The 12,971-nt window shown below is 43.0% G+C and overlaps 1 protein-coding gene across 1 annotated transcript in view; it reads right to left on the bottom strand.

Annotated features, from left to right (window-relative positions):
- Positions 1-4,082: 4,082 nt before the first annotated feature.
- The window catches only part of FNDC5 (fibronectin type III domain containing 5), a 33,275-nt gene continuing 24,386 nt past the window's right edge, over positions 4,083-12,971 (bottom strand). Inside the window, exons 5-6 of the mRNA XM_083751994.1 lie at positions 6,523-6,656; positions 4,083-4,705 (exon numbers count right to left, since the gene is read on the bottom strand). Coding sequence (XP_083608120.1) covers positions 4,664-4,705; positions 6,523-6,656 — 176 coding nt within the window. The 3' untranslated portion in view covers positions 4,083-4,663. The remainder of the gene's footprint in view (positions 4,706-6,522; positions 6,657-12,971) is intronic.

Here is a 12,971-nt window from a genome sequence, read left to right on the forward strand (position 1 = left end):
TAATTAGGTGGTTCTGGACAACAACTCCCATTAGCCCCTGTCAGCCCAGCTGCGTCCCCAGCATCCTCAGCACTCTACAGCCAGCATGATGGAAATTGTAGTCCAAAACCTCTGGAAAGCACCAGGGTGGTACGGGATGCCATCTGCCGGCACCTTGTGTGGAAGTCAATGGGAGGGGCTGGTTGAAAGTGGCTTTGCGTGGATGTTGGAAGCTTTAGAGCAGGCGCTGACTTAGTCACCAATGAGAAGAGACACAATTTTGAAGAGGCACATTAACACCATGACAGAAACTGAAGCAACTAGACTTCTCCACCTGCAGATGAGCAGGCCCTTCCTGAGCTCAGTGAAGGCAGAGATGAGGGGGACTGAGGAGGGCCTGGAAGCAGGAAAAACACAGCAATGCAAAAAAGGAGGCGGTCATGATGTCATCATGGATACATCATCTCTAGGAATACTACCTAGCATTGACACCATGCTTTAGAGAGACCAAAGCACTTTGTCAGACTTGTTATCTCCACAGTCCTTACAGCAACCCTGCAAGGTGGGTTTGAAGAGCGTTGCTGGATGGTTTCAGGGTGTGTCCATCCAGGCCAGCAGCCTATCTCTCACTGTGAGCCAGCAAAAAGCCCCTAAGAAGCCCCAAAGCAGGGTATGAGCAGAACAGCCCCTCTCTCTTTCCCCTGACAAACGGGCATTAAGTGATGCACACAGTCTCAACATGGGGATTCCCGATTTATCCTCCACTAAAAGGCCAGTACTGTATTATCCCTATGCAACCAATTAGAGGTTGAGGGGAAGGGTAGTGAGCTAGCTGTTAGTGTCTTGTTCAAGCCAGACACAGAGTTTGTGACTGAAGAAAAATCTGAAGCAGAGATCTGAGTCTGACTGACTCCTTTTTCTTCCTTTCTTCTTCCTTGTCTCCTGTGCCTTGAGCCTGACATGCAGACATTTAGCAAGTGGAACGGATTCCATGGCTTTATCAATGTGCCAAGAAATAATACATCCCTTATTAATTTGGGAATGCGGAGTGTGGGCAGGGTTATTGTTACATGCACAGGAGCAGGGCCAGGGAAGACAGTGGCATCCCAACCTGTGGTCACAGCTCTGTCTGGTAATCACTATGCATACAAGCCCTTCTCCCTCCCTCCCGGCTAGTTTGCACATAAAACACTAATCCATCGTTTGTTTAAGAAACAGTTAACTGGGAGTTAACCCACAGATGATCCTTCAAACCAGGATTTGTTTCTTCAAAGTTTAGTATGTTTTCCACCCGCTCTTGCCTCACAGCTTTGTAACTTGCCACATGTCTGAGTGATGGGGCAAAGCAAACCATGATTAAGGACGGGTCCTGAGTATGCACATAACACCAAAGCCATGGTTAAAACTATTCAAGGCTTGTAAGCCAACCCCCATGGTTTGCTGGTAGTTGACCAACATTAAGTTGCTTGGCATTGCCACATGCACAGATCTGTCCACTTTCAGCCATGAAAAACTTATTAATTGCCGAAAATTGTCCACCACTTCTCCCACCTTTCTGTCCAGAAAGACCAAGGCAGGAATCTGGCAATTTGATTAACCCTAGGGGCCAGAAAGAAATAATGGAAAAGAGAATTTAGGATATGCCTTGCCCTTATTATACTGTGGGTGAGATGACTACCCTACAGCACACCAGATGGGTTTGGGGTCAGAACTCCAACTCAGAATGAGGCAAGTTTTTTGAAATTCCAGTTGGTGAACACGTATGGCTTCCTACACACAAGAACTGTGCCTGGTTTTTTTAGTCTAGCTCCCCCTGCTACATGCATTGATCATGCACATATTCCTGGTGCATATCACATTCAAATCCTTGCTCAGCAATGAAGGATACTTGGAGGCCTTGGGTGTGTCACAGCTTAACCTACCTCACAGGGTTGTTGTGAGGCCAAAATACTGCTCTGAGAAAGGAAAGGTCAGGTTCAAGTAACTGAACCAAATTGATGATTCTCACATTTTGATTTTGTAGAAGACATTTTTAAGGGATTAAAAAAAGTAAGTCTCGTTGATAAGACACAATAAGGCAGTGATGCTAAGTAATGACAAAATTCATAATTTACAGCCCCCTTAAAAACAACCACAGCCCACCCCCTAAATCCAATAGCATCCATAAAGGAGGATGAACCACCTTGAGCTTTTGCTGGCCAGTTGGAGTGAGTTTCTACATGGAGTTTTCCCCTCTCCAACCAATTTCAGCTCCTGTCTGAGAGGCTTTGGCCTCTGTGGCCTCTCATGCACTGAAAAGCAGTGCAGTCGCCCTGGACACTGCACTTCAAGGGATGCCACAGCAGTACCATAGAAATGAGTGCAAGAGGTGGGGGGTGCCAAATTTTAGCATTGCACAGGGTGCCACTGAAATTTGAGAGCCCCAAATCCACCCCTGCACTGACAAAGTTGCTGGGATGACTTGCAGAGCAGCCATCCCATGTTGGTGCGAGGCTCCCCTATACAAAGGTGCTTGACTTTGCATCAAGCAGTCTTGGCACAATGCGAATTAAATTGGTGTGTTTGTTTGTTTTCAAGGATCGAAGTGTAGCTGCTTTGGCACACTGTGGGCGGATTACATCAGACCCGGCTAAGAAGAAATGGTTTGATAAGCACAGATCCGAAGAGCAGATTACAACAGGTTTCACAGCCATTTCCTGCTTTCCAGGGAACCCCTGGGAATCGTAGTTGGCATCTATCAATTTTGGTGATGATGGGCCTTGGCATCGGCAACAGATAATTCCCTGCACTAAAACTAGAGGGTCATCCAATAAAAGTGACACTGATTTTAGCAGAGGGGAAAGAAAGCAGGGCTTCTTCACACAGAGGATAATTCCCTCCAGGCATCTGCTAATGGTGGTCACCAGCTTTCATCCCCTTAGTTAAGGACTGGGGGAATCCATGGAGGGGCCAAGCTGTCACTGGTGATTAGCTTTACAGGCATAAAATCAACCCCCCATGTCCACAGGCAGGACTAGCTACAAGGGGCCAGCAAGAGAGGAGGGCCACCACCACAGTTGTGCCCTACTTGTGGGCTTCTTAATCGGCTCCGGGCTGCCCACAACTGGAAAGTGAATTCCCAACTAGGTAGCCCAGCGACTTGGGACCTGTTGGCTGATGGCAGATCCCGTCAGCCCCTGCAGCCAGCCTGGCCATCCGTCAGGGATGGTGGGAGTTGTAGTCAGTAGCATCTAGAGGGCCACTCCCAAGACCACATCTCAGGCCTGGCTCAGCAAGGTTCTTCTGAATTTGTATAATCTCCAGCTCCTCACCAAACTAGTATTCCCAGGATTCTTTGGAAAAGCCATGACAATAAAGTGGAATAAAACCAAAACAAAGCAAAACAAAATTCCTTCCAGTAGCACCTTAAAGACCAACTAAGTTAGTTCTTGGTATGAGCTTTCGTGTGCATGCACACTTCTTCAGATACACAGATCTGTGTGTATCTGAAGAAGTGTGCATGCACACGAAAGCTCATACCAAGAACTAACTTAGTTGGTCTTTAAGGTGCTACTGGAAGGATTTTTTTTTGTTTTGACTATGGCAGACCAACACGGCTACCTATCTGTAACTAAAACCAAAACAAGTTTGCAGCCTAGATGGGGCTCACCCTGGGAGAAAAACACCAGCTGTTTCCTCCATTCTTGTCTATAGTCGTCGTCAGATTTCTTTGCTGTTCTACAGAACTGGAAGATTTGGGGTTAGGGGTTTTGTGTGTCTGTGTGTGGTTTTTTTTTGTTGTTGTTTTTTTTTGCATTCTCTGTTGGTTATCCAGTTGGAGAAACAACATTAAATATACACCAAAACTTGGGGGGAAATAAGAAACTCACAACTGCTCAAAGTAACTTATAATAAGCAGCTAGCGGAGTCCTGAGAGTCCAGGTGGAAAAATGTGTGCTTCTGGTTTCTTTGTCTCTTTGTTTAAAGCAGCCTTCGCTAACCTAATGCCCACCAGCTGTTTGGGACGACAGCTCACTTTGTTGGCTAGCTGGGACTGATGGGACTTGTAGTCCAAAATAGCTGGTAGGCACCAGATTGCCGGAGACTGTATTAAAGACACAAAATTGAATGCCTGCAAACAGTTGTTTCTACTTAAAGCACAAATGGCAAGACGTCTGCGTGGGATTTCTAGCCAAAGTCATTGGTTTGGTCTGTGGTCAGAGGGGACAGAGCGTTCTCCAGCGTTGTCACGAAGAGATGGAGGCAGTCGTGTCTGGAATCCAGGATAGCATTTCCTACTGAAAAACTGAGCTGTGGTAAGAAGAAAGCAAACCAGGAATGAGCTGAAGCATTTCCCAAGAGACGAATGTTTCAGGACAAGACAGAGACAGACGGTCAAGGTGAAAGATGACGCTCCTCCTAGCCCCACCAGCAAATGCCCATTTGTTGGTGTGTGGGACACAGCCTAGTTCAAAGTATGCTGTAGCTCAGTACATTACCAAGTTTCTTTTCTATCCCACATGGAGATGGGCTTGTTGGGTTTTTTCCTCCAGGGTATGGAAGGAAAGGCTTGTGCTACAGTCTGCAGCAGCTGAACAGAACTCTTTCCAAACAGCTCTGAAAACCTTTCACTTCCCCAGTTGCCAAATCTTGGAGGGAGGGAGGGAAAGAGACAGAGGAGAAACGGAGTCCATCCATCAGGCTGTCATGCTTCAATGATATTCACTGAGGGCTTGTTTTTTGGAAACTAGAGGAGAGAGAAAGAGAGAAAAAGAGAGAATTATAAGGTACCCAGGAATGTGAAGTCAATACACCCTGGGGAAAATGGAGAATCTGTAGTCTGAGGGCTGGAGGTGAAGCTAGGATTAAACAGATGGTGTGTATTTCACTTTCATCTGAAATACAAGGAATAAGCAATCAATCCACCTTTCACACTAAATGTGTATAAATCAGTGTTTGCCAACCTGGTGCCCTCCAGCAATTCTGATGGAAGTTGTGGTCCAAAATTAACTGGAGAATGCCACTATAGTTAATAACTCTAATTCTGAAGAAAATGTGTTTCTTTTGTTTTGGGATGTTGCATGCACCTCAGCAGGTACCATCTTTGAAGGAGCATTTCCCCTATTTCTCTCTTGGGGGGGGGGGCGAGAGAGAGAGAGAGAGAGACTCTTCCAAAGACTTATAAGTGTTATTTGTTAATAGATTTATACCCTTCTGTTCTAAAGATTTTTCTTTCCCAGGGCAGCTTTACAACATACAGTCAAGCCAAAGCAAAATGCCATCAATAAAAAACTCTTGATTCAGCATTTTAGCACCAGACCAGAAAGACTGGGTGAAGCTCACCAGTTGTGTCAATGGGGCATTCATGTGACCCCCTTGGAGCTGCCGTGAGAAAGTATCTCCCTTCCTGACTTCCTTTGGAAACACCTGGAGTTGTGCAATTGTCATTGTCCCTCTGATTAACACACTGAGGTTTTCCGACATGGTGGGGGGCCCTTATGTGTCCTTAAATGACTTTTTCTGCTACTGAAGAGACTGTCGCTGTGGCATGAATAATTCCTTCAACAGCAGAGTTAGCAGAACATGAAGGAGGTTTGTCAAAAGTTGATGCAGGGTCATGGCTGGCAAGGGCAAATGGCTACGGCACAGGGAAGCTGGAAGCATCATCACAATTAGTAGAGGTGAAGAAGATTTTATGAAGTTTGGTCCATTAGAGGCAAACCCTAACCCTTAGTTGGCATTGGCCTTTGACAGCATCCCCCCCACCCTACCTGGTGGATATTCCAAGCTCAGGACACTATTCCCAGGACACTAGCTTTGGGGGTCTTCAATATCCATGTCAATACTGCCTTGTCTGGGCTAGCTCAGGACTTGATGGCTGCTGTGACAACCAGGGGGCTGTCTCAACACCTCATGCACTTGACATATTGCAAGTCATACTCTAAATCTGGTTTTTACTTTAGCGAGATGGAGAAGGATCCAACGGAGTTTTTTTTGGGGGGGGGCTGTTGATTATCACCTGGTTGTTATGGGTGGATCACTCCCTGGTAACGTTTTGCTGTGACTTAGGTCCAGCTCACCCATGAGGCAGGGTGAAGGAGCCACCTCGGGTGGCAGAAACCCCTGAAGCAGCTCCCCTGTGGGCACACTGCTCGCTCCACCACCTCTGCCAACATTGGTGTCGATTTCCAGAAAGATCTTGAGAGATCTCACTGAAATCTCGCAAGATATTGAGATCTCACATGGTGCCACTATCGCCCCAAGCAAATTAAACAGAGACAAAAAAAGCAGGAAGCAGACACACACACACACCCAAGGTGCATACATCTCAATTTAAAAGTAAAACTTTAAACTCATTTTAAAATAAAAAAAACCAGGAGGGGCATGGCACCTTGGCAGCCACCAGGGTATTTTTTGAGGCTGCCATGGTGCCCGTGACCATCACTGGGCTGGCTTTGTGTTCAGAGGCAGAACATGGACTTTCAGCTCCAGTCAAAGCAAAGGCTACTTTTTAGAGACGTTGGTTGCCTTGCCTCTCCCTCCCCAATTCCTGGCCCTTCTCACCTTGCTACGCAGGAGGCCCCCGCTCTGGTGTTCGGGGGTGCTGTTTTCTGAGGTGCTCTTGGTTTTCTCCTTGTTGTTATTTGGTTCGTTGTCTTTGATGATGTCGTACTGCCTGCAGAACAGGGCGATCACCCCTGAGGGGGAGAAAAAGCATCATAGGTCCCTCTGCCTTCCAGAAGGGCAACCAGGAGTATCGCCTGAACACCATTTGTTCCTGCGGCAAACCGTGAACCGCCTGGGGCCCTGCCCAAGGAGCTGTGGCTGACTCAGCTCCCTTAACCAGGCCAAGGTCTGCAAGGAAGTAGCGCAGCTGGAAATAAAAGGTAGCGCCTGGCAGCTCCCATCTCACCCCAATCTGACATGAAGTTTAACTACATGGAACTGTATTTGTGCAGAATGTTCCATGTCATTCCTTAGTTGTCTCCTCATTAAAAATGTAGACCTATCTCCCCCCACCTGGTGCCCACCAGATGTTTTGAACTACCACTCCCAACAGCCACAGCAGCACAGCCATATGATGCTGGGGCTGAAGGGGACTGTAGTCCAAAACATTGGGAGGGCACAAGGTTGGCGAAGGCTGCTTCAGACCTTCTCAGGCTGTCTCTTTGGTGTTATTCTGTCAAGGTCTATTATTGGCATTTGTACATATTTTTATATCACAACTGAAGAAACAAACATTATTCCTCCACGTCAACTGAAAACAAAATAACTGGGACAGGCATGATGGTGACGGAAGTGTTATAAAATATCAACCGCATTAGAGGGAGTGAATATGAGGGGAATTATTCACTCCCTCTATCTCAGGCTGTTTTGTGGAGTCTTTAGGGTTCTGTCAACATTTCTGATAAAGTTAATTATTGGCAGATTAAAAGCAACCAAAACACAGCAAATATGGGATTTTGGACTTACAACTGTATGTGACTCTGCTTTCTCTTTCCTTTCCTCCTATCTGGTTGTTTACCCTCTGGGCTGTTGGATTCCTATGGGAACACACTCAGTTTGACCTTGACTAGTAGACAGAATTGGAATGAGTGGCACTGGGAAAACAAGAGCGGCTAAAGCGAAAGCTAAACAAACAACTTTTACTTTAACTTCACAGCCGCGTAGATCATCTGTTCCTGCTGTTTTGGAAGTGGAAGAAGGAATTGAGCAACCTTTGCTGGAAGATATGGCAGCAGGAGGATCCACCTCAGTACTAGATAAAATATTTGAAAAATTGGAAGCTTTGGACAAAAAAGCGGATGAGCAAACGGCTAAGATTGACCAAAATACAGCCAGTGTTAATAAATTAACTGAACAAGTTACTTTGAATGCACAATCAATTGGCAAATTATTTGAAGCCACCGCAGAAAATCGAAAATTGGCAGAGGAAGCCAACCAAAAAGCTGAAGAATTAAAGCAGGAGGTAAAACAATTGCATAAGCAGATTGGAGAACAGCAGGCCTATCTGTCTATGATAGAACTACGGGCTCGGGAAAATAATCTGAGATTGAGGTCAATATTAGAACTTGAACAAGGGAATTTAATTGAGTTCCTGACAAAAGAATTTTCCAAGTTTTGGTCTTTGGAGGAAGAAAAGGACTTTAAAATTGTGACTGCTTTTAGACTTGGAAAATTAACAAGGAAAGACAGGCCCAGAGACTGCTTGATTACTTTGAGATCTAAGGAGGAAAGGGATAAAATACTAGGCCTACATTACGAAAAGTCACTTGAAATTTTGGATAGAAGAGCAGAGATCTACAAAGATATCCCAAAACAACTTCTGGACCTTAGATCCACCTACACTGAGTTAGCAAGATTGCTGAGGAGCAATTCAATCGTTTTTAGGTGGGAATTTCCCCAAGGATTATCTTTTACATTCAGAGGGAAGAAAGTGAAAATCAAAACAGCCGAGGATAAAGAAAATTTTTTGAGTACCTACGGAGAGGACCTTCAGAAAGGGATCGAAAGACCTTCAGGGTCTGGACCATCGCCTGCACCTACACCTACACCTTTGGGGTCTGAAGATCAGGAGAAAAAGATACCACCACTAGAGGAATAACAGATTTGTCCAGGATGTCTCTGCAACTTCTGAGTTGGAACATCAATGGCGCCAACTCCCCGGAAAAAAGGAGAAGAATATTTCACATATTGAAAAAAGAACAATTGGACATTATTTGCTTGCAAGAAACACACGTGACCAGGCTCCACAGAAAAGTGTTAATAAACAAAAGATTAGGCCAAGAATTTATCTCTTCGGACCGAGTCAAGAAAAGAGGAGTGGTGATATATGCAAAGGAGAGCCTGTCACCAAAGTTTTTATTTAAAGATGAGCAAGGAAGAATTTTGGCAATTGAGATACAAAACCAAGGAGAAAAGTTTTTGATATTAGGAATTTATGCACCAAATGAGGGGAAATCGGAATTTTATAAGAAGCTGCATGAGATAATGCTGGACTATCTGAACTATGACAACATCATCATGATGGGAGACATGAATGGGGTGGCATCAACCAACATGGATAAGTCACATAGCCAAAATGTGTCAAAAGATGGCAGACTACCTAAAACATTTTTTGAACTGACTGACAATATGGACTTGATTGACATTTGGAGAACAAAGAACCCCCTGGGAAGAGAAGGAACATTCTTTTCTGAAGCCCAACTGACATGGACAAGAATCGACCAAATATGGATAACTAGAGGTCTGGCACCTAAGACTAGAAAAGTGGAAATCTGCCCAAAGACCTGCTCCGACCATAACGCCGTAAAGATGGATATGAGACTAACTCCAACCGGCTCCTTCAGATGGAAGATGAATGACAATTTGTTTAGAGATCAGGAGATTACTAAAAAGGCCCAAAAAGCTTTGAAGGACTACTTTGAGATAAATTTGAACACTATGGTGGAAAAAAGAATAATCTGGGACGCAAGTAAAGCGGTCATGAGGGGGTTCCTGATACAACAGAACACTATAAAGAAGAGAACACTGAATGAGAAAAAGGACAAGATCTTGGAGAAAATTAAAGAATGTGAGAAGAAGTTAAGATCGAGACCGAAGTCAAAGGAGATTTTGAGAGAAATTAAACTTTATCAAGCACAATATTCTAAATTGATAAATCAGGAAGTGGAGTGGAAAGTTAAGCTAATGAAACAAAGATCATTTGAATCGGCAAATAAATGTGGAAAACTGTTAGCATGGCAGTTGAAAAAGAGACAAAAATTGAATACGGTCACAAATCTAGAGATCGAAGGAAGAAATATTCAGAATCCAATGGAGATCAGAAAGTGTTTCCAGAGATATTTCAAACAACTTTACACTCAAGGGCCGCAAAATGAGGTTGAGATAGAACAATTTTTGACAAGGAATGGTCTACCAAAGCTGTCACAAGAAAATAGAACAATCCTGAACCATAAAATAACACAACAAGAGATTGAAGAAGCCATTCAGAATATGCAATTGGGCAAATCTCCAGGGCCAGATGGGCTTACCTCCAAATATTATAAGACATTGAAAGACTATCTGATACATCCATTAATGGAGGTTTGCAATGAAATTATGGAGGGGAAGAAGGCACCGGAGTCGTGGAAAGAAGCTTTCATCACATTGATACCCAAACTAGAAACTGAAAAGACACAACTTAAGAACTACCGTCCCATCTCCCTCCTAAATGTGGATTACAAAATATTTGCAGACATTTTAGCAAGCAGATTTAAAAAAGTTTTAAATGAAGTAATTCACAAGGACCAGGCAGGCTTTCTCCCAGGTACACATTTGTTTGCTAACACAAGGAACATTATTGACATTTTGGAACTTTTGCAAACAAATATCAATACAAAAGCAGTGTTAATATTTATAGATGCGGAGAAGGCCTTTGATAACATTTCATGGAAGTTTATGAAGAAAAATTTGGAAGGGATGGGAGTGGGACGGGGATTTGAGAATGGGATAGATGCAATTTATTCAGAACAAAAGGCTAAATTGATAGTGAACAATGTGGTGACGGAAGAGTTTAAAATTGAAAAAGGAACAGGACAAGGTTGTCCTATCTCTCCTTTGTTATTTATTTCAGTCCTGGAGGTGCTCTTGAATATGATTAGAGGAGACCGGTTGGTGGAAGGAATTCAGGTCGGAGCGAAACAGTATAAACTTAAAGCATTTGCAGATGACCTAGTTTTGACCCTACAGGAGCCAGAATCTAGTACGAAAAGGGTATTACAATTGATTCAGGAGTTTGGTCGGGTGGTGGGATTTAAACTCAACAAGCAGAAAACCAAGGTATTGGAAAAAAATTTGACACCTTCAGAATCAGGAAGGTTTCAGAAAGAGACAGAGTTAAACATGGTTAAAAAAGTAAGATACCTAGGGGTAAACATAACAGCGAAGAATATGAGTCTATTTAAGGATAACTATGAAAAGTGTTGGTCCGAAATTAAAAGGGATTTAGAAGTTTGGTCAAGATTGAAACTTTCCTTGTCAGGACGAATTGTTGCTATAAAGATGAATGTATTGCCAAAAATGCTGTTTTTGTTCCAGACTTTACAGATTGTGGATAAAATGGAGTGTTTTGGGAGGCGGCAAAGAGATATTTCCAAATTTGTCTGGCAGGGCAAAAAGCCCTGAATTAAGTTTAAGATACTAACTGATGCTAAAGAAAGAGGGGGCTTTGCCCTGCCAGACTTAAAGTTGTACTATGAATCAGCAGCTTTCTGCTGGTTGAAAGACTGGCTGCTTCTTGAAAACACTGAGGTTTTGGATCTGGAAGGTTTTAACAATGCTTATGGATGGCATGCTTATTTGTGGTATGACAAGGTCAAAAGTCATAAGGCTTTCAAGAACCATATTGTCAGGAAAGCAGTGTTCAATGTCTGGATAAAATATAAAGACTTATTGGAAAATAAGACCCCAAGGTGGCTATCACCAATGGAAGCTAAGGCCCAGAAAAGACTCAATATGGAGGCCAAATGGCCGAAATATTGGGAAATAATAGAAAAAGATGGAGATAATTGGAGGTTGCAGAGTTTGGAGAAATTAAAAGATAAAGTGCGAGATTGGTTACATTATGCTCAGATCAAAGAAGTTTTCAAGTTGGATAAAAAGATAGGATTCCAGGTGGAAAAATCAAAGTTAGAAACGGAATTGTTAGAACCTAAGACTAAGGTACTTTCAAGAATGTATAATTTGCTGCTAAAATGGAATACACAAGATGAAACGGTCAAATCGGCTATGATAAAATGGGCACAGGACATTGGGTACAATATTATGTTTGCTGACTGGGAAAGGTTATGGACCACCGGTTTGAAATTCACGGCATGTAATGCCTTGAAAGAAAATATTATGAAAATGATATATAGGTGGTACATGACTCCAGTCAAGCTTGCAAAACTATACCATTTGTCTGATAATAAATGTTGGAAATGTAAAGAAACTGAAGGGACGTTCTTTCACCTCTGGTGGACCTGCCCTAGAGTTAAGGCTTTCTGGGAAATGATATATAACGAGTTGAAAAAGGTATTTAAGTATACCTTCCCTAAGAAACCAGAGGCCTTTCTTTTGGGCATCGTCGGCCAAAGGGTGTTAAAGAAGGACTGAACATTTTTTATGTATGCAACAACAGCAGCAAGGATACTTGTCGCCAAGCACTGGAAAACCCAAGATTTGCCCACACTGGAAGAATGGCAGATGCAACTGATAGACTATATGGAGCTAGCAGAAATGACTGGCAGAATCCGAGACCTGGGAGAAGAGGCTGTGGAGGAGGACTGGAAGAAATTTAAGGACTATTTACAAAAATATTGTAAATTGTATGAGTGTTAAGAAAGATGTAAGATTATTAACAATATGGCACCATTAAGCTAGTTAAAAGGAATATGAAGATAAATGAAAATATAAGAAAAGATAAATTTTGGATAAATATTATGCTAAAATTAAACTTTTAAGGTTTGGGTAAAATTATCTAAAACTAGAGACACAATATTGGAAAATTATAATATAAGAATTGAAACAAGGTGATAAATTGCTGGGTAAAGCTCAAAAAACTTGGAACGCAGGAACGAGAGATGCGAGGAAGTCCAAAGAAATGAAGAAAATATGGTTATTGTAAAATTATATGTTATTTTGTTTGTTTTTTCTATTGTATTAAGAAAATCTTTAATAAATATTTAAAAAAAAAAAAAAACACAGCAAATATGAACATTCCATGGCGTCACAGCAGCTCAAACAGTAGCACCAGAGGCTTCATGGCCACAAGGGATAATACATACAGCAAAGGCTCTCCAGATAGCTAATATCTATAGTTGCTCAGCTTGCACCAGTGAGTTACCCATTGGGATAGACTAGCAGTAGCCAATATGGTTGCCCTCCCAGCCACCCCTGATTATAGGCCATGCTGTCTGGGGATGATGGGAGTTGTAGTCCACTGCCTACCTGTTATACGTATATGCTCTGGAGGAATAATTTCAGGTGGCAAG

Source organism: Podarcis gaigeae (genome assembly GCF_964106915.1).
Source record: "Podarcis gaigeae genome assembly, chromosome: 8".
Lineage (NCBI taxonomy): Eukaryota > Metazoa > Chordata > Lepidosauria > Squamata > Lacertidae > Podarcis > Podarcis gaigeae.